At 40.2% G+C, this 22,748-nt stretch overlaps 1 protein-coding gene across 1 annotated transcript in view; it reads right to left on the bottom strand.

The window, feature by feature from the left end:
* Positions 1-169: 169 nt before the first annotated feature.
* The window catches only part of cd2ap (CD2-associated protein), a 37,968-nt gene continuing 15,389 nt past the window's right edge, over positions 170-22,748 (bottom strand). Inside the window, 12 exon segments of the mRNA XM_034161983.1 lie at positions 170-3,780; positions 4,780-4,843; positions 5,113-5,330; positions 7,739-7,822; positions 9,225-9,337; positions 14,769-14,789; positions 14,792-14,877; positions 14,981-15,134; positions 19,669-19,731; positions 20,918-20,954; positions 21,167-21,220; positions 22,433-22,531. Coding sequence (XP_034017874.1) covers positions 3,739-3,780; positions 4,780-4,843; positions 5,113-5,330; positions 7,739-7,822; positions 9,225-9,337; positions 14,769-14,789; positions 14,792-14,877; positions 14,981-15,134; positions 19,669-19,731; positions 20,918-20,954; positions 21,167-21,220; positions 22,433-22,531 — 1,035 coding nt within the window. The 3' untranslated portion in view covers positions 170-3,738.

Raw genomic sequence — 22,748 nt, 5'->3', positions numbered from 1 at the left:
ACTGGCAGCCTGCCCATAGTGAACCCCACCTCTGGAAGAGGCTCAAGCACCCCCCCCCCCCCTCCTCTAGTGACCCACAACTGGAATAAACAGGCATAGAAAACGGGTGGACGAACTTTAGCCTTCAAGATGTTTCGCCACTTAGTCAAGCGACTGTTTCGGTTTTTAAAAATGGTCCTCACAAAAGTAAAAATTAAGGAGCCGTACATTCTGCTAAGCTTTAGAAAAGTACACTGGAGATATGAAACCAGGGGTAACCAGCCCTGCTCATGGAGATCACCTGTCCTAAAGCATCATAAAACCACAAGACATTAGTATGGAGGTAAGAAAATGTCCAAGTCAATGAATATCCATTAGAGTCCAGTTAAATACACATTTAAGAAATTGAAAGCGACAAGTTCACCAAGAGACCTGTGACTTCATTCAATGAGCGTCATCAGGAGATGACATACCCCACCGTCTTGGGATCACCCAAGCACACCCTTCTGCCAAATATGAATGAAATCCCACTTGGAAGGGCAGCAATAACATCTACTATCTTGCTGTGACCTTAAAATTTACCCCAAGGTCACCATAATCTACCAGTGTCTGTTGATCACTCAAGTACACCCTTATGCCAAATGTGAATGAAATCGGTCAACTGGTTTTTGAGATATCACGCCAACGAGCGAAAGCAGACACATGTGGACATGCTAAACGCTAGCCTCCAATTTCATACTGGGGGGGGATAAAAAAGGAGCATAAGACAAACACTGCACAAGACACTCAACATGCACTCCACATCATGAAGCTTGGTGGTGGCAGAATGATGCAACGTATAACAAAAGCGACAAAATACAAAGAATTCTAGAGTTGGTTTGCAAAACGTCCTGGAACAAGCAGAAGAGTCATTTTCCAGCAAACTAACGACAAATCCACAAAAGAATGGACCAAACAAATGGCCTCCCAAATACAACCACACAATTGTGAAAGTGTTAATGGGTAAATTACAGCACAGAAACTAAAAGCTGCAAAAGTGTGCAGATACTAAAAGATTTGAAGGGGGCGAATACTTAAGCAATAATTTAGTGTTTTAAATAGTCCATTTCTTTTTGATCAGCGTTTCTCACTTTTTCAGACCAAGAACCCCTTAACCAATAAAAATAAATCTGACAACCAAACTGCAGAAATATACAAAAACAATCAATGTGTTGCTATGTTAGAATTTTGGAGGCACTGAGAAACACTTAGGTTCAAATATGATATTAATTTAAAATGTGATTTTACGAATATACTCAAAGTGGTCGGTGGATGATTTTGATGAAATGTCACTTTGTGAACACTATCAAGAGGTTCAAACTTTTGGTAGGAACTGTTCAGCTTTCAGTGACAGATGGGTCAAACAGGGACGCACACAAATACAGTTTTGATCTCTTAAGACTTCAGTACACAAAATGTATGTTGATGCAACTCAAAGCATTTCCTCAAAGTGCCATCAGCCCTATTCAGCAAGACTATTTTAACACAGGGAGGTGTGGTTAAATAATTATTACCAGAGTTTGTCAGTGATTTTTATGCAGTCCAAACACAGTTTATTTTTACTGATTGCACCCTTGTGTACCAGTACAGATTCAGACAATGTTAAGAAATGACCTCAGGTTATAATAATCCTGTGCAAATACAAACATCGAAATCCTCTGAAAAAGGAGTTTTCTGACATTTATCTCAAGTATGGAAGTGCTGAAAGAAGCATTTCGAAGACAATCGCCGCAACAGCAGCGGAGATTTGACATTCATGCTCAAATTTAGTTTTTGTAGAATTTCTGTGTCAATGTCACACATCACGGCTATGAAACCATGTGATCAAGTTGGATGGAACATTTATTATTTGGTGCGTGTATGAGAGGTGTTCAGACCTCCTGCTATGGCACACCGAACGTGCCCCTCTCTACACACCCCAACCAACCAAAAATGTAAGAAGTGAACAAGACGGATAATGGGACAGACTGGATGATAGAAAGTGGCCGCAAAGACAAATCCATATTCTATTCAGTTGAGCAATTTTAGTAGTTTTTTTTTTTAGGCCTGATGGGTCAGGCCTATTTATTAAGTAGTCACTCCCATCTGTGTCATTTATACAAAGCTTTTCTTTTCAGTATAAAACTACATCACTTCACCTCCCCTTATACAAGTAATCCCATCTGAATTTATCACACACAGACGGCTGCAAACTCACCAATCCGCACAATGGGAGCATTGTGAAGTTTTATCATCTTGCTCGAGGACACTTTGATACAGAAACACAAGAACGCTCAACATGCGATAAAATAGCATCAGGTCATTTTCGAGCTGACATCTTGACATAACGCTACTCCATGATGGAACTCACGCACAGGTTCCATGTTATTCGTTTCATGCCACAGCCAATCAAACTGGCCTCTCCACTTCTTTACAGTATAATCAGTTTAGCCTGGTGTCAAAGGAAGATAAACACCCTGAAGTCAAGCAAAGGCCATCCGAATGACTCAAAGTGCTTTTGAGAAAAATAATACTACCCTCCCTCCCTAATAAACCCAATCCTCCCCGTTTGAGAACTTGGTTTTGATTATTATTGCTCCATTGTGATTCCAGTTTTCTCGATGTTTACTTGGAATGTGGGAATAACAGTAAATCTGAAGTTAAAAACAAGCATCCTATTAATTGTTCCTCCTCTCTGGTGACACAGTTCACTAATTAAATTGAAAGCCACAGTACAGAATGCAAAGATTAGAAAACACGGCAGAAATGAAGGCAGTTTTCGAGATGATCGCTGGAAGAAAATAAGCCTCTTACATTCTTGCCCTCCCTTCTTCTGTTTCAGGTAGTTTTTGTATAGATACTGTTAATATCCTGCAGGCTATAGCAAGAGCGCGACAACGTTGCCAGCGGCTGCGAACAGACAGCGCAGAACGTGGCCGACATCAAGTCAGTGAGTAGGAATGTTTAAAAATAGAGCTATAATATAACATGCTGCAAATTTCCAGATACCATCACGGTAAACGCACAACACTCCCAGCACAGAAACTAAATACAATTCAGATTTCAACAGGCACGTTAGTGTTACCCTGGGTAGGAAGGCAAGGAAGAAAGAAGAAAAAAAATAAATAAAATAAAAGCACCGCTCTCTCTAAAACACAACAAAGGCGCAGTGTGGAATTTAAAAAATAAAATGTCTCGTCGCGTCACAAACTGATTTCAAGATGTTAAAAAAAAAACAAAAAAAAAACCTGAAATCATACATTTTTTAAAAACCAATTCTGTGCATAAAAAAAAAAAAAAAAAAAAAGAAGAAAATAAAGAATACAAGCACCCCCTGCTTTACTCAAAGTCAGTAGTACTAGGAAGGAACCTCCTCCCTGAGGAGTTGTGAGGGAAAGGGAGAGAGCATGAAGGAGAACTGCAAGTCCAACGACAGTTTTTACTAAGGCCTCATTATTATTATATTTTGTGTGTGTTGGTAAAGGCAGAGAGAAACATATACATCTGTAGCTTAATTATATCTGCATGAAAAAATATATGTGCAAAGTGTAAATTTTACAAACTAGGCAAATAGATTATTTTTTTGTAGATCACTGAAAAGGATTGTGTGAAAGATATTTCTTCCGTTTCCCCACCCTCTCTCCAGCCGTGATTATTTGTCCGTCGCAACCCTCCAGCAATGTGATTGGCTGACAGGACAGCAGCTGATCTGGAGCGTTGTTGTTGACTGGAACGCCGGCTTCACGTCGAGTGGATGCTCCGCTTTAGTTTCTCTACCTCCATCTGAGCGTGGGCACAAAGACACAATAAAAGCTCATTATAGACTGAAACTCAAACGATGTGTAACTCTGACATAATTTTCATTTTAGTGTCAAATTATTTGTTTGACAAAAGGCTCAACAGGTAATAAGAGATACAAGACACCTCCATTCACTGAGACAGGAATACGAGTATGTGATTTCATGGGTGGGTTATGCCTCCACTGTGGAAAATCCAGCACACGTACCCTGTAACATGCAGTGAGTGAATCATACATAACTTGACAAGAATCCACTTCCTAATACTTAAGAAAAACTCCTTATTTCCTGCATGTGGAACTCACATTTTAAATGCAGCCTTTGCCTGAGGGTGAGTTTAATAAACTGACAAGAACTCTATGTAACACATGTGCACTCCACAGTGTGGGCTGTTACTTAACATAAGTTCTTTTAAATGACAAAAAAGCAAGATGGCTACAGGTTAACTGGACAACATACTGGATGTTATTTGATGCAGATAAACACTGATCATTGACCCTCACCGATGGAAACACTACAATAAAAATGTGAGTTCATTTTTTAACTCAGCTCATTTATTTCACAAGAAACCAAATATCTTGTAATAATGTGCACATTAAACCCCTATTTTTGGCATACAACTTACAGGTCCTCCCAAAGTAAGTTAAAAGAGATTTATATTGAGGCATGCAGTGTGGTTGTGCGTGCTAAAAATAAATGATGCGCAGCAGAAAACACAAGGGAAGCACTTCATAGGAGAAAGGCATTGACAGATTGTAGGGAGAGATGCTTCCCTCCGTGTGCATCAATGATTTTTAGCACACACGAGCAGGATGAGTACCAGTTATGTGCACCAAGTTGCTGTTTGTCTGTCACACATTGCAAAAAAACTGTTTGCAAATCAGTCAGTGTTTTACGAGCTGCTTTTGTGTGAACATGACATCAATATCTGGCAAGTAATGAATTAGGACAGTACAAAGTATTTTTACAGGACGATCCATTTTACCTGCAAGGCCACACGTTTTACTCTTTCCTCATCCAACTCTCCTCGTAGATCTGTTATTTCTTTCCTGGAAATACAGAAATACTCATTACACACATCTGAAATACACACAAAATGAGATAAATACGCACACCAAAAGAATTTTTAAAAAACGTTTGCATGATGGGAAACACAAAGTGTTTAACATGCAACAACTGGCATCAGCACATTCCCTGGAGAATATTTGTTCAGCAATTTAAATGCAACATAATCAATCTACATGCACGTGTCAGGAAGCATTAGCTGGAAAACTACCGCCAGATTCAAACATATTCTTCACTCCTTCAGTGTCATTACATTTGCTGAGCCTTCAGCAGCTCCACAGACAGCAGAAGTTCCTTTATCTGACTCTTCAGCTCCTCCACCTGGAGGTTCGTCTCGTTGGGATGCGACCGGCCTCTGCTCTCTGGCGAAGCGCCGTCTGTGCTGGAGTTTAGGACTGATGTGGGCGTGCTGGGCTTTGGCTCAGTGGGCTTGAGATGTGATGGCGGTAAAGCCACTGAGCTTGTGGAAGGCTGTAGAGAGAAAAATGAGGGGGGAAACCAAAGTGATGTCTCATGGGATGACGATAATATAACCACAGGTATAACATGCGAGTACGATAAAACGGATATCGGACACATCATAGTACAACTCCAGCCAAAACTTCTCCGTTTAGATCAAAATTCTAGCTCAGCAACTTCAGAATAATAATGTTTTTTTTTTAAAGAGATCATGAAAAATACTGTGGTAACATTGCAAACTGTGACCTTTTCGTGAGCACAAAGTTGGAGGAAATATGACTTAAGGTCATACTGTTGTTTTTCACCAAGAGACCAGGTCAGGGAGCATGCACATCACTGCATCAGCCATCTATCCACTGCAGCCATGGGAAACGCATGGGATATGCAAGCGTCTCCCTGGAGTTTTCCAGTTGCTATGAGCCTAAGCTCTGACAGACATGCATGCTGGCTCATGCCCAGAGAAATGTGCCACACTGCCGCAACGTTGGATCAGACGTTCCGTCGCCACACAAGTGATGCTCCTCAGAGTCTGCCCAAGAACAGTCTGACACACAGGCTTTCCAGTGGAATCCAACAATCCTCCAGAAAGGCAGAGTACCAAAGACATTCAGCCGTCACATTAGGTAGACTGTTAGTGCTCAGAACTTCCAACCAGACAGGAAGCACAGCATCCAAACAACTTGGTCCTCTATTCTCTTTCAAAGACAGCGCTAAACACTTCTCTCTAGTGTCCAATATTAAGGTCACTGCTGAGGTTAAGTGACTCTCCCAACAAGTTTGGCAATTTTACACAGATTGATTCATTTGTGGTGGCTACGTCCAGGAAGTCGCTGAAAGCGTGGGCTCAAGAACAGAGTAGGAGCCAGAACACATCCCTGTCAGTCTCTGCCTCCATCCTGCACAGCACTAACAGTAACTGTGTACAGGCCAACTAAGATGTCCAGCAACTTATCAAGGATCCTGTGAATTTTCAGGATCTCCCACAGACTCGGAGTCGACCGATTACTGGCCTGGCCGATTACCAGAGCCAATAGTCAGCATTTTTGTGGATATCTGTATCGGCCACTTATACTGGCAGAGATCCCAGTTAATTTTGGCAGCGCTGGATGTATCAAGTCACTGGTCGCCAAGTTCCACCTTCATGCACTGTGCGCTGTGGCCTCACTCTGAGCTGCGGAGCACAGCTGAAAGCAGCATCTCTTTCTGAGTAAAAGAAAAAAAACTTCATCAAAATCCTTTATTTAATAATCCAGAGTTCCTCCTTTGTCCATAGCTGCTGTTGCATTTAGAAATCAACGGTTTATTTTACAGATTAAAGGCTTTATGTTTCCAAAAAGCTCTGTTTCCTCAATAAGACAAAACCAGCAGAGATGGTGTCTGAATCAAGGAGAGGACAGGGCAGGGGGAAGAGTGTCAGAGACAGGAGAGGAGAGGGGGGTTTCATTCACTGTCACATGAAAACAAAAGTTATACTTTTCATGAAATGTTTATAAACTGTACAAGCTGTTTACAGACGATGACAATCATTTGTGTGAACAGCGGACTTTAGCTCTAAATGCTTGTTAAAGCAGCGGAGGAACTTAATCACAAATGATCATCTTTGGCACACAGCTTCACTTCGTGAAACTTTGATTCATTAAGTTTTCTTCCAAGTTTTATCCTTTACAATGAAATCAGTCCAGGTTCAGCTCTTGTTCAAATGAGACCATTATTAAAGGGGTTATACTGTTAAAAAAGAAGCAATGCAATTCCAATCAAAAATGTTGAAAGAAAAAAACTATCAAGATGACAGAAAAACTGACTGACATAACGGGATGAAAGCTACTGTGCTGTGTGTAAATTTACAAGGGCATTGCAGTAACATTGAGAAACAGATGGACAAGTTGACAGACAATAGGGCACAACAAGACTTTTCTGCCAATCTGTTTGGGCTGAGATGTAGAAAACCACAAAGGAGGACATATTTATGTAATTAACACTTTGGTAAGAATGGACTGGACCAGTACTTTCAACTTATATTTTCACTGACTGATTTTATAAACCACCACAAGGTGCAAAAAAGCATACAAATCAAAAATAAAACAGTCCAATCTCAAATGAATGTGCTTCGACTATACTGTATTTAGTTTTACTGCTCTCGAGAGTAATGAAAGCGTAAAACTCAATAAATTTGAAACTGGCAATGCTCATATAGACCATGAACTCCCAACGCATTACTCGGCACAAGCGGAATTTATAAAAGGCACTGCTGCCGTCTTCCCTGCAGAAATAAATCAATGCATTTTATGTATTGGAATGAGTTGGCAGATGTCTTCATGACAACGCTGAACTCTTTAGCTGGATTAAATGTCTATTAGGTTGTCTAAAGGCATTTAGAATCTGTAACATCATAAAAATGAATGAGAAGCAGTCCAGGTTACCTTTCTGGGTTCTGTCAGCTTTGGTTTGGGTGTATCCTCGTCATCATTCTTAAACGATTTCTCCACATTCACTTCCTTGGTGGGCTGTAAAAGAAAAAGGTTGCCGTGAATGTTTACATGTCATTTTCATCATTTCACCTCGGCACGTGGGAAGGAAATAAGATCATCATAATATTTCAAAAAGAAAACCATTGAAAGACGAGACAAATTTCAAGTTAAATATACTCATTCAGCCAATCACACAGCAGCAAATCAATGCATTCAGGCATCTAGGCATGGTGAAGACAACTTGAAGTTCAAATCGAGCATCAGAATGGGGAAGAAAGAGGATTTACGTGACTTTAAATGTGGCATGGTTGTTGGTGCCAGATGAGCTGGTCTGAGTATTTCACAAACTGTTGACCTACTGGGATTTTCATACGCAACTATCTCTAGAGTTTACAGAGAATGGTCCAAAAAACAGAAGATATCCAGTGTACAGCAGTTATGTGGACAAAAATGCCTTGTTGATGTCAGAGGAGAATAAGCAGACTGGTTGAACGGGCGACTGCGTGACTCCATGTCAAAATGGACCAAAATCTCCAAGGACTGTTTCCAACACCTTGTTGAATCTATGCCATGAAGAATTAAGGCAGCTCTTAAGGCAAAAGAGGGTTTAACCCGGTACTTTCTCAGCTTTTGCATCAGGGAGGGGGGGGGGTTCCAAAGACTTTCAGTAGTAAGTGCCTTGTTACTGGTTTTAAGACACCCACCAACAAAATGCCGGTATTTAGCTGGACTTGTACATCCATCATCATGACCATTGGAATGATCGTTGTCGTGAGAGGACAAAATCCAGTATATGATGTATAACATCATTTAATGGAAAAGCTGCCTTTTCACATTTGCTTTTTGTCACCATTCTGAAAATACTGCTTAAATTTTGTGCAAATATGTAGTAGAAACCCACTTAGTTCTTGTGATATTTTGATCTAAAATAAGTGTTTACTTGAAGGTTTTTCCACTTGCCACTCTGTTGTAACATTCTGTAGCTGTTTAGCCCATGAAGGCATTCGTGTTCAAATTTAATACTGGACTGATTAAGATCAACAAAGAGTCCAGTTTGAAAATCCTGGAGTTCCCCAATAAAGCTGCAGACTGTTTTCTTGGAAAAACAAAATGGAAACCAAATCTTCAACTTAATGGTGCCAGCAAAGACTCAAGTACAGTGTTCGAAGTTACGGCAATTGTAATGGTTAAGAACAAGCAGCCATTCGTATTCTACACTTAAAAACACCAATCACCTGCCTTTTATCTTGTTACCAAATTCAATCCAACACCTCTCACCTCTCTAATCCTGTCGCTTGTGGAGACATTGCAGATTTTTTTTTTCTTGAAAGTTATGAAATTATTCCATTTGTGAATTAAAGCCACCATATAGTCTTAAACTCTTTTATACAGTCCTGCACAGCTACAGTGTGTATGTGTGTGTCTTGGGTGTGCTCACCAAATGTCCAACAAAGTGGGCAGGCAGCCTCCTGCCAGGCATTTTTGCTCTGGTTGCGGTGGGGTGAGAGAGCTTCTCCGAGTTAGAAGATAAGTCATCAAAACTCATCAAGTCTATGGAGAATGGACAACAACATGCAACCATTTCAAATGACAAATTTTAAACTAAAAATCTGCAGAAGATAGGGACAACATGAACAAACATGCAATTGGAAAACAGGTGCACTACATTTAGGATGTGATCCAAGTATCAACCAGTTTGTTTTGTCAAGTTCAGCCAGCAGGTCTCTTATTCTCAGACTGAAGTTGCCTTTCATATCATACATTCGGGCAACAATTGTGGAATCGCCACAAGTCAAGGACATTAACTCTGCTTCCTTAATTAACAGAAGTCAGTCCTATGCAGGTCCTGAGGCCCCTGGTGACGGTGCTCATCCCTGGACACCCTAGTGTGAAGTTTAGGGTCTACAACTCCACCTGTCTGTCTATTACAGGTTACTTCCCAGCCAAGGCCAGTATCCATTTATAGCTGGGTTGAGTGGGATAAAACAGACAATGTACCTTGCCCAAGGGCACAGGCGGGTAGCCTGAATCACACACACTGTCAACTACACCCTAGTTTATAAATGCACTGGTAGTCAAACTCCCGTCCCACAGAGCAACCTGCTGTTGACTAAATTCTTGTTGGCTCCCTTAACACCTCAGATTCAGTTTTATTAATTAATGGTGTATTGTGTTCCAGAAGAAGTAGATGAGTTAAAAAAAAAAAAAAAAAAAATCAACCAAAAATGACATTCAACACTTTTGGTGCTTCTAAAACTTTTAACCGCCAGAATTCCTGAAGGACCTCAAGAATGAAAGATAATTTTATCCATCGAATTGCTTCCCACTGTGTAGCAGTTGAACTTTCCCATTTCCTCTCTTGCAGGATGGAGCCTTTTCATGCACTAAATTCCTTCATTTCCAATCAGATACGGACCATTTTACTGGCCATGTCAATGAGTTATATGAATTTCCTGGAGAAAAGCTTTCATATTTTTTTGCTCTGTAGTAAGATGCATTATCATCGCTCCACATGACTGTGCTCACCAAAATCAATTTTGCACCCAATGGAATAAAAGAAACACACACAAAAAGTCCAAACTTTTACTGTACTCTTGTTCACTGACTGCTGATGTAATGACTGTCATCTCCCATGGTCCTTTACCTGACATGCAACCCTGCATCATACATGAGTGAGGAAATTAGTAAATACACACAGTATTGAACTGTAAGCTAAATGTCTGGCATAGGCAGTTCACAAAAACTGGGTGACTGTACAAGGAAGAGACAAATTGAGGCGCTGTACGGTGCATCTAGAAAGTATTCACAGCACTCCACTTTTTGTTATGTTACAGCCTTGTTCCAAAATGGAGTAAATTCATTTTTTCCGGACAAAAGCAAAAGTCCCAATGCTTTTTTATGGTTTTCCATGTTATAAAACTGTCTATACTGGGTCTTGTACAACAGATTTTCACTCGCATCGCACAAAACCTCCCATCACAAAGCATTTACATTAAAACCACTCGCATGTGTCTGAATGCATTATATGCGAGTTTTACTGTACTTTGTTGACACACCTTTGGCAGCAATTACAGCCTCAAGTCTTCTTGAATATGATGCTTGGTGCACCTATCTATGGTCAGTTTTGTCCATTCCTCTTTGCAGCACCTCTCAAGCTCCATCAGGTTGGATGGGGCGTGTCGGTGCACAGCTATTTTCAGCTCTCCCTCCTGAGATGTTCAGTCAGATTCAGGTCTGGGCTCTGGCTGGGCCACTCAAGGACATTCACAGAGTTGTCCTGAAGACACTCCTTTGATATCTTGGCTGTGTGTTTTAGGTCATTGTCGTGCTGAAAAATGAACCCTCACCCCAGCCAGTCTGAGGTCAAGAGCGCCTCTGGAGCAGGTTTTCATCCAGGATGTCTCTGTACATTGCTGCATTCATCTTTCCCTCAATCCTGACAAGTCTCCCAGTTCCTGCCACTGAAAAACATCCCCACAGCATGATGCTGCCACCACCATGTTTCACTGTCGGGATGGTGCCTGGTTTCCTCTAAACATGACACCTGCATTCATGCCAAAGAGTTTAATCTTTGTCTCATCAGGCCAGAAAGTTTTGTCACTCATGGTCCGAGGGTCCTTCAGGTGTCTGCCATGTGGCTTTTACTAAGGAGTGGCTTCCGTCTGGCAACTCTACCAAACAGGCCTGATTGGTGGATTGCTGCAGAGATGGTTGTCCTTCTGGAAGGTTCTCTCTCCACAGAGGAATGCTGGAGCTCTGACAGAGTGACCTGACTATCAATCAATCAATCAACTTTTTTCTTATATAGCGCCAAATCACAACAAACAGTTGCCCCAAGGCGCTCCATATTGTAAGTCAAGGCCATACAATAATTATGAAAAACCCCAACGGTCAAAACGACCCCCTATGAGCAAGCACTTGGCAACAGTGGGAAGGAAAAACTCCCTTTTAACAGGAAGAAACCTCAGCAGAACCAGGCTCAGGGAGGGGCAGTCTTCTGCTGAGACTGGTTGGGGCTGAGGGAAAAAACCAGGAAAAAGACATGCCGTGGAAGGGGGGCAGAGATCGATCACAATGATTAAAGCAGAGTGATGCATACGGAGCAAAAAGAGGAAAAGAAACAGTGCATCATGGGAACCCCCCCACAATCTACGTCTAAAGCAGCATAACCAAGGGATGGTCCAGGGTCACCCGATCCAGCCCCTAACTATAAGCCTTAGCGAAAAGGAAAGTTTTAAGCCTAATCTTAAAAGTAGAGAGGGTATCTGTCTCCCTGATCTGAATTGGGAGCTGGTTCCACAGGAGAGGAGCCTGAAAGCTGAAGGCTCTGCCTCCCATTCTACTCTTACAAACCCTAGGAACTACAAGTAAGCCCGCAGTCAGAGCGAAGCGCTCTAATGGGGTAATATGGTACTACGAGGTCCCTAAGATAAGATGGGACCTGATTATTCAAAACCTTATAAGTAAGAAGAAGAATTTTAAATTCTATTCTAGAATTAACAGGAAGCCAATGAAGAGAGGCCAACACGGGTGAGATATGCTCTCTCCTGCTAGTCCCCGTCAGTACTCTAGCTGCAGCATTCTGAAACCAACTGAAGGCTTTTTAGGGAACTTTTAGGACAACCTGATAATAATGAATTACAATAGTCAGCCTAGAGGAAATAAATGCATGAATTAGTTTTTCAGCATCACTCTGAGACAAGACCTTTCTGATTTTAGAGATATTGCGTAAATGCAAAAAGGCAGTCCTACATATTTGTTTAATATGCGCTTGGAATGACATATCCTGATCAAAAATGACTCCAAGATTTCTCACAGTATTACTAGAGATCAGGGAAATTGCCATCCAGAGTAACGATCTGGTTAGACACCATGCTTCTAAGATTTGTGGGGGCCAAGTACAATAACTCAGTTTTATCTGAGTTTAAAAGCAGGAAATTAGAGGTCATCCATGTCTTTATGTCTGTAAGACAATCCTGCAGTTTAGCTAATTGGTGTGTATCCTCTGGCTTCATGGATAGATAAAGCTGGGTATCATCTGCGTAACAATGAAAATTTAAGCAATACCGTCTAATACTGCCTAAGGGAAGCATGTATAAAGTGAATAAAATTGGTCCTAGCACAGAACCTTGTGGAACTCCATAATTAACTTTAGTCTGTGAAGAAGATTCCCCATTTACATGAACAAACTGTAATCTATTAGACAAATATGATTCAAACCACCGCAGCGCAGTGCCTTTAATACCTATGACATGCTCTAATCTCTGTAATAAAATTTTATGGTCAACAGTTTCAAAAGCAGCACTGAGGTCCAACAGAACAAGCACAGAGATAAGTCCACTGTCCGAAGCCATAAGAAGATCATTTGTAACCTTCACTAATGCTGTTTCTGTACTATGATGAATTCTAAAACCTGACTGAAACTCTTCAAATAGACCATTCCTCTGCAGGTGATCAGTTAGCTGTTTTACAACTACCCTCTCAAGAATCTTTGAGAGAAAAGGAAGGTTGGAAATTGGCCTATAATTAGCTAAGATAGCTGGGTCAAGTGATGGCTTTTTAAGTAATGGTTTAATTACTGCCACCTTAAAGGCCTGTGGTACATAACCAACTAACAAAGATAGATTGATCATATTTAAGATTAAAGCATTAAATAATGGTAGGACTTCCTTGAGCAGCCTGGCAGGAATGGGGTCCAATAAACATGCCGATGGTTTGGACGAAGCAACCAATGAAAATAACTCAGACAGAACAACCGGAGAGAGAGTCTAACCAAATACCGGCATCACTGAAAGCAGCCAAAGATAACGATACATCTTTGGGATGGTTATGAGTAATTTTTTCTCTAATAGTCAAAATTTTGTTAGCAAGAAAGTCATGAAGTCTTACTAGTAAAGTTAATGGAATACTCAGCTCAATAGAGCTCTGACTCTTTGTCAGCCTAGCTACAGTGCTGAAAAGAAACCTGAGGTTATTCTTATTTTCTTCAATTAGTGATGAGTAGAAAGATGTCCTAGCTTTACGGAGGGCTTTTTTATAGAGCAACAAACTCTTTTTCCAGGCTAAGTGAAGATCTTCTAAATTAGTGAGACGCCATTTCCTCTCCAACTTACGGGTTATCTGCTTTAAGCTACGAGTTTGTGAGTTAGGCCCTTCTAAGGCTAAGTGACTAAGGCCCTTCTACCCTGAATGCTCAGTTTAGATGGGCGGCCAGCTCTAGAAAGAGTCCTGATGGATCTGAATGTCTTCCATTTACAGATAATGTAGGCCACTGTGCTCATTGGAATCTTCAAAGAAGCAGAAATGCTTCTGTACCCTTCCCCAGATTTGTGCTTTGAGACAATCCAGTCTCAGAGTCTACAGACAATTCCTTTGACTTCATGTTTGGTTTGTGCTCTGACATGTACTGTCAACTGTGGGACCTTAACTGAATTTACCCTAGGTGGACTCCAATTCAGCTGTAGAAACATCTCAAGGATGATCAGTGGAAACAGGATGGACCTGAGCTCAATTTTGAGCTTCATGGCAAAGGCTGTGAACACTTCAAACACCTCTGACTTCTTCATTTTTTATTTTTATAAATTTACAAAAATCTAAAAACTTTTCACATCGTCATTATGGGGTATTGTGTGTACAATCTTGAGGAAAAAAATGAATTTCATCCATTTTGGAATAAGGCTGCAACATAAAAAAAAAAATGTGGAAAAAGTGAAGCGCTGTGAATACTTCCTGGATGCACTGTGTATATACAAATAGCCATGACCTCTCGAATTAAGGCCCAAAGACTACACTACAAGTGCATCTTGATAGTTTAATTTTAATTCCATCACTATGGTCTGCAGAGACAAAATTACAAAACTGTCACTATTCCAAGTAGTTGTGGACCTGACTGTGTGCAAAAATATCTAATGTTCACTTCTGTTCCAAGTAAGGTTTTTCACATGGAACAACCATGCTGGCCCCACCTATGAGTCACACGTACCCGTATCTGAGGTCTTCTCACCCAATCACCAGAGAGTGTTTTGGGTTTAGTGGGCACTGTTGTCTCAAAATCGACCTTTGGCCCTGAGGAAGGGGCGTCGCCATTGTGTCTGCAGAAGGAAACAAAGATAGTGTATAGAATTCCTTTCATGTACGCAAAAAAATTTCAAAGGTAGCAGAGAGCTAAATGGCCTGAAAGTGAAAGGAACTTACTTCAGGTTTGGGGAGGGAGCACTGGGTTTATCAGGCCTCTTTGGTGGGATGCTTCCTGCTCTGCTCTTACCAGGAGGAAGGACCGGCTTTTTCTTTGGGTGGACCAAAGGTGCGCCAGGCTTGGTTGGTTTGTGATCAACCACAGGTGTGTCAACTGGACAAGAGAGAAATTCCATGTGGCAAGAAAACAGAAAAGGTGAAATGAAAAAGGTTACAACAGTCAGGTAGCAGCCGGTGGACAAAAACTTCTGGTGATGCTACACAAGTACAGAGTGCAACCAATACATTGGAATTACACCAACTGGATTTGCTACATTCAGGATTATTCCTGTGATGTGTGTGTGCGCTTCACATCATAAAAGCCAGTTGACAAAAGAAAAAAGATAAACGCACCACTTTTTTGTGGGCAGGGGTTACTGAAAGCTTCTTTGTTGTAACAAAAATACCCTCTGAAGTCACATGGAGTCATGAGAGGATGTCAATATCCTCAAGAACCAAAACAGAAGAAAAGAGCCACAGAATGGCAGACACATAGGTGCAACAATTAAAAAAACAAACAAAAAAAAACCCCACAAAGGCTGAAGAAACAGGAAGCAACACAATAAAGGGAGAGAGCCATGGAAACGGAGAGTGCGGTGTAACCACCTGGATGGAACTCTAACAATTATAGTCAGAAAATGTTGCTGGGGTGAGGGAAAGGCTTGAGCGGGAACAAGAGTTTGCACTTAGTGACTCATATGGGCATCACCTTTCAAAGCCCAAAAAACAGTGGAAATGGAAATGTTTCCACTTGATTTACTCAAAAAGAAAAGAGTCAATGAACAGAGAGACCTGTCCATGTACTTTGAACAGACACCTCATCTGCATTGTTTCACCCAGCTGCAAGAAAGTACCAACCTTTTCTGGGGACTGGCATCCCTAACTCTATCACAGACTCTCATCCAGTTTGTGTAACAAAATCCAAGGTACACTTTTGCACCAATAGGCCTCAGGACCAATACAGGACCTACTTTCTTCTACATTAGGTGGGATATGTGCACAAAAACTAACATCCATATGTAGTGACATACAGCCTAGACAGGACTTATTATGTAGTGACATTTTAGACACAATGGAAAATGGTGATATGGATGATAAAGTTGTGAAATTACACTTGATTATTCCAACCACACATCAGTTTGTGACGGGCTCATGATGACCTGCTGTCGTTAATTATGCCAACAAGGAAGGACAGATGTGTTAACAGAAATAAACAAGGAAAAACTACATTTTAGAAATGGAACAAAACTTAAAATATTGATTTTGCTGAGAATCAAACATCACCAAAAATACATATAATCTTGGAATTTTACAAATTAAAACAAACATGAGGACAACATGAGATGACCCAGATCAACCAAAATAAAAAAAAAAGATTTGTTTCTGACTGACGTTTCGCATTTACAACCGTTTACTTACACAAATGCAACTTTAAACACTGTTTTACAGAAAAATCTAATAAAGCATCATCAATAGGTTCATGTTTTACCACGTGACTCAGACATCTTGTTTCCGCTGAGACAGTTTCAGTTTGATAAGAACTGCAGTGCACGCACACCTTCAAACTTACTTGGAGACAGCAAGAAAAGCATGTCTGAACAAATCATGACTTTAGATACAATGAAAATAAAATAATCCCTCAAGCCAGTGTTTTGTGCAGTCAAAAACAAATATATATATATATATATACATATACATATATACATATACATATACATACATACATATATATACATATATACACATCCATCCAATGACAAACTCAAGTTAAAACAGAAAATTTTAATTTCACTTAAATTGTTTTTCCTTTTGGCTCTCACCTTGAGAACTGAAAAAAAAAGACAGTGACATTACTTTATATAGAATGATATTCTATTTTTTAAGTTGTGTTATATATAGCATCACGCACCAATACAGAGAATATCATTAACGCCACAGACTAAACAAAAACAATGACAATATATCACCTTAACGAATCAAATATCAACCTCCGCATGAGCAGACGATACAAGGATGAATCAATGGAGTTGGCAAGGAAGGACAGAGTCGTGGATGGAAATACGGTAAACAAAGTAATGAGGTGAAGAGCCAAGCAGATAAAGAGGGGATTAAAACAAAAGAAGATGAGAGGGGGGGAAAAACAAATCTATTACCTGCAATAAAACCTGAAGCACATCTGGAACCTTCTAAACTGGAAGAAAACCAATGGTAAAAGAAGGCCCCAAGTCGTCAAAGCAACACTTACAAAAATGACAAAACAAGCGCGATGACAACTAAAGGTGCTAAAAATCACTCAAATTCTGTCATCTGTGGATTGCATGTTAAAAACTAGAGCGCAAACCTCCGCCAGCACTAGTTTACAATTCTACAATTTTTTACATTTGAAAAGATTTTCAATGTCAAAGTCCTGTTAGAAGTGGCTTTTCATAAGCTAAATTCATTTAGTTCATGCACTTGAATAGAAGTTTTTTGTGGTGTTGTCACCCCCCCCCCAATTTTTTTTTCCAGTTTCTGAATTCTTTTTCAAGTCGATCACTGGTTATCTCAACCAGAAATTTCACACTGATTGTTAATAAATACGTCTCTTTCAATGAACCTTATTTTAACAAGCTGTTGGAAGAGTTCCCAATATCACCATTTTAAAGTAAATTAGTAATAAAAAAAAAGGCAACACTTTTGCTAATATTTCCTTCCACAGGACTGCTTAAAGGAAGGAATTATTGAAAGTGAACCACTCTTAAGTACATACTACACAGGGCCTGAGGCCCATTGGTGCTTACCACTGGATTATCGAACGTCATTCATTTGTGAGCGCACTGGACTGTCTCACAGCACCCACAAAGTTTTTCTTCAAATCTCTTGAGATGAGTTCACGTTAACCCCCAAAACGTGAATCAGCTGCAAATCGTGAACTGCAAAACGTAAATGTTGAAAAAAATCTCTTGAAATGTGAACGCACATCTCGCAAAACGTGAATTTCTTCACAATTTGATGTATGTGATTGGCTGAGGAGCCAATTGATGGGAAACTACCATCTGTGGGATTATGACTGCACGCCTCACAATGTCATTGCTCCACCCCTCGACTCACACGCACATTAGACTCTTTCACGTTCTATATTAGTGGGTGAACAATCCAACGCTTGGTGAATTGTACTTCATGATGATAGGAAGAGTTGACATTGAAGGTACAATAAGTGAAGTCGCTATGAACGCTTGGCCGCCACAAGTCAGTTCTCCCTGTAGTAACTTTTCTGACACCTCTTGCTTAAATCCCAAGAAGTCAGAAAGATCGTGAGGTCCCGCTTTCACGGTCTGTATTCATACTGACAATCAAAATCGAGCGAGCTTTTACCCTTCTGCTCCACGGGAGGTTTCTGTCCTCCGTGAGTTTGCCTTAGGACACCTGTGTTGCCGTTTGGCAGGTGTACCGCCCCAGTCAAACTCCACACCTGCTACTGTCCCCGGAGCGGGTCATGCCCAGTGGAGCCAGGCGCTTGACACCAGAAGTGAGCGCCTACTTGTGGCTCACCTCACCAGGTGTAGTGACCCACCCAAAAAATTATGTATTTGCTGAGATAGTTTGCGATCAAGATTCCCTGAAGTAATTGATCCGTAAATTGAAATCCGTAAACTACTTAAACTGAAAGAAAACATATCATGAATGATATTCACGTTGTGCGACTTGCATTTTACGAGACCTGCATTCACATTTTGTGGGATATTTCATTCACGGTTTGCAGCAAAATTATTAACGGTTTGCAGATATTTGCAGTTTGCATAAATTTTAATTCATGGTTTGCAGATAATTTGTGATTTGCAGTACATTCATGTTTTGGGAGTCAACAGTGCACAACTGATAAACCTGTCAAACAGCATGAATCCGTTCGATAGTTTATGATGTAGCTCATCTTTTCAATCCTGGAAGAGCACGCCAACACAAACTGCTACCATGTCGATGTCGTAGGTAACATAGTAAAGCAGTTAAAACCTCACAATGTGAGGTGGCCTATCAGAAAGCAGGTACAACACCACCTCCAAAACAAGTTACATTTCTGCATAATAAAATCACAGATCTGAGGATTGTCCAGTGCACTGTGTGGACAAAGACTGAAATAAGAATATGAACCAAAAATAAGTTGTTAAAAATGTCACAGCTGAACACTGAAGTGTTCATGACTAAGGTTCTCCTCAAGCAAAATTCAGCATAGGTAGTCTAAGTCAGGTCAGATCTTTGTTCATCTTTTATGCTGCTTTTAAATTTTAACTGCAGTTGGTACTAGTATCTTGTCAAACATGTAACCTGATGGAACTTTAATCCTTTTGAATGTGATATGTCATTAAACTAAAATCACAATTATGGAATAAGAGAAGCATGGTGGAGCAATGGTTAGCACTTCTTAAGCAAGAAGGTCCAGGTTTCAAGCAAGATGTCCAGTTCCTCTGTGAAGACAAGACCTCCCCACCTCTGTCTGGGCTTCATCCAGGAACTCCAGATTCTTCCCAGAGTCTAAAATATTCACATTAAGCTGTCTTCTCTTATAGATCTGGAGATACACTTCTGCCGAAACAATATGGCCCCGAGGCAACACAAGTAGCCGAACAAATGAAAGAAAGTTGAACACAGGATAAGACCGGGAACTGTCTTACCTTTGTCCTCTGGCCTGACGGAATGAGGCTTCTTATCGGCACCGGGAACGTCCGGCTTGTGAGCTGCAAAACGGAACATGATCCAGAGCAAATCACAGAAGAGGACTTTCTGTTTGACAGCAGCAATTCAAGTTTTAACAGATCTGCACATAAGCTTTGACGAAAATGAGTGGGCACGAGCCTGCACGCCTCCAAACGTACGCCGTGTATAGCTCACATCATCTAGCACAAAAACAACAAAAAAAAGTGTGTGACATTTGTCCCATTTGTGGGTTTTCATGTGCAGACCCACACACATGCACACTACAGTAGCGCCAAGATGTGAGCAGTCACAGTGATGTCGCAGAAAACCACACACAGGGGTAGAAGACACGAAAGTAAACTTGTGGGCAACTTCCTGTGCAAACATGAACCAGAAATTATGCAAGTGTGCACTTGCAAACTGCAGATTGTGAAGATGATGGGATGGGCTGTTCACAGAGACCCACAGTCCCAAAAAAAAAAAAAAAAAAAAAAAAAAAACACAACTTTAATCAAAACTCTCCAAGTCTGCCAATTAGATTAGTTTGACCATTTCCTTCAATTAGAAGTGCGAAAATGTCAGGAGATGATTTTTATTTATGCATTCCAAAAAGCAGCACCCTTTGAAACCCCCCAAGCACCCATTTGTTGAGAGATTCTTAATGAAAATGGCTGAGCCAGTCTTTGGGGTAGATCTTTCAATATTTATATATATATATTAACACTGCGATACAAGGTGTTGGTTGATATTGGGGTCTTACTGTTGTTATGTCCCTAAAACACAATTATTTCACTAAATCCACATGGCTTTTAACCGGACAAAGCATCTTCCTCATATTATTTAAAATCATACCGAGGCTGTTCCAGTGCAAAAACAAGTTATACAGTTAATGATAAGATGACCGTATTTATTTAAGGGTACCATATGTTCTGAAGTATAATTTGCGCCATTTTTCCTCTATCATCACTTCTTTAATTTGGGATTTTGTGCATTGTTGTAATGTACTTTTTACTGAAATTTATTATTATTAGTTTACTGTTTTGATTCTTGGGGAAAGTGTTGTATAAAAGAAACATCATAACTACGAATGAATGTGTGGTTTTTCAGTATACAAGCTGCACCAGTGTATAAGTCACAGGACCTCTCAAACTCTTAAAAACCATGATTTATATGCCAGAAAATACAGTATATAAAATTATGTAAGGTGGGAGAGACTGAGTTTCTTACCGGCATTTTTTGATGGTGGAGGCGGCTTCCTTGGTTTCTAAGAGAAACAGAAGACATTCAGAGTAAACCACACACACACACACACACACAAAAAAAAACTCCACACACTGTGACCGGACTCTTGGGATTCTTCATTATCTGATGCTCATCAATACTCAGACTACTTAAGAGTTTGAGAAGTACACGATAAAAATGTTGCCCACCAGCAGTACAGGAGCGAACATCCTGTTGGTGGCACTGATTGCTTACCTCTTCTACCTCGTTCTTAGCTGGTAATTGCAATGAGCCTCTGGAAGCGGAAGCCTGAAACAAGAATACAAGAAGATTACAAGCCATACTAAAATACAAAATGAAGCAAAGGGGGGGACTGATAATCACAAAATGGGGGTAAAACGTAACGAAATGGAGCAGAGTGAACCAGACTGACTCCAAATAAGTACTTTCATTTAATTGTTTGGCTTTTGTTTTTTTTTTTTTCTGAGATGCGCTCAGTACATGTAGTAGGGGCAGGTGTGCCATCTGGCAGCATTCAAGAGATGAAACTTCAGTCAATGGGTCAGTCTGGTCCATTTTGTTACGTTTTACCCCCGTTTCATTATTATCAGTCCCCATTTCGCTCCATTTTGCGCAAAAATAATTAAATAAAAGTACTTAATTTAATCATATTTGGAGCCAGTCTGGGTCAGTTTGCTCCATTTCTTTAAATTTTACCCCCATTTCATAATTATCAGTCCCCATTTTGCTCCATTTCGTATTTTAGTATGGCCTGTAATCATGTGCTCTTGTTATCAGGCTCCATTGTGCCACATTTCGCTCCTTTTCATATTTTAGTATAGCCAGAAGATTACACATTATCTTCATTAAGCCACTATTCACTCAATGCGCTTTACAGCGGCATAGAAGTAACCATTATACAGAGAAGTAACCATTATACAGAAAAGCAACATTAAGAGCAGCAGTAAAATAAAACATTAAGACAGTAAAAGTGCAATTCAACAGTATTAAGTTTTTTTGGGGGGATGGGTGCCACAATTCCATGAAGAGATCTAAAATTCCTTACTGACCCCGACATGGCCAGACAGAGCAGCAAGATTTTCAAATTAACAGCATAAGAGATATTTACATAGTTTCAGATCCTATTTACAGAGCTGCAATAACTACAACTGCCATCTTGCCAACTATAAAACAAAGATTTTAAACCAATTTTGTCTTTGAAATTTATTAAAAGAAATGCTAATAAGCCAAAACAAGGAAGCCATTAAAAATATTATGTTTGTTTATAAGCACAGCTGGCATTTTTAGTTACAATTAAGTGACAAATGCACAAAATACTAAAAGATGTACATTAATACACGGTATAATATGACCATAATGCCCAACAACTATTCAGTTCCAAGATTTCACACCAGAATGTACCTGTCAAATAAAAGTAGCCATTAAAACGTCTTAAAGTTTCCCAATAAAACCCTTACCTTATGTGTAAGCACTGTTATTCCATTCATACTAGAGTCTCACCTCTTTCTCTGCTTCAGAAAGCAGCACCACAAAGTTGTCTGGGAAAACTCCTTCCTTGCTTCCAATCTCCCCTCGCCACCAACCGGGCTCACCTGTGTCCTGTTAGAGATGACAGACAAGGCAATGATAAGTGTCATTACGCGATAATGAAATTAAAAAAAAACATGAATAAATAGTCTAATCAGCACATTGACTCATACATTTGTTTCGGTTTGTGCCTTTGGAACACGATAGGAACCTGGAGCGCTCAAAAAGAATGCATTTAGTTACAAAAATGCTGGATGACAATCTAGTAAAATAGTTTAGATAACAGCTC

This window comes from Thalassophryne amazonica, chromosome 21 (assembly GCF_902500255.1).
Source record: "Thalassophryne amazonica chromosome 21, fThaAma1.1, whole genome shotgun sequence".
In the NCBI taxonomy this organism is placed as follows: Eukaryota; Metazoa; Chordata; class Actinopteri; order Batrachoidiformes; family Batrachoididae; genus Thalassophryne; species Thalassophryne amazonica.
Note: the sequence above shows the minus strand (reverse complement) of the source record. Positions and strands in the feature narration are given on the sequence as shown.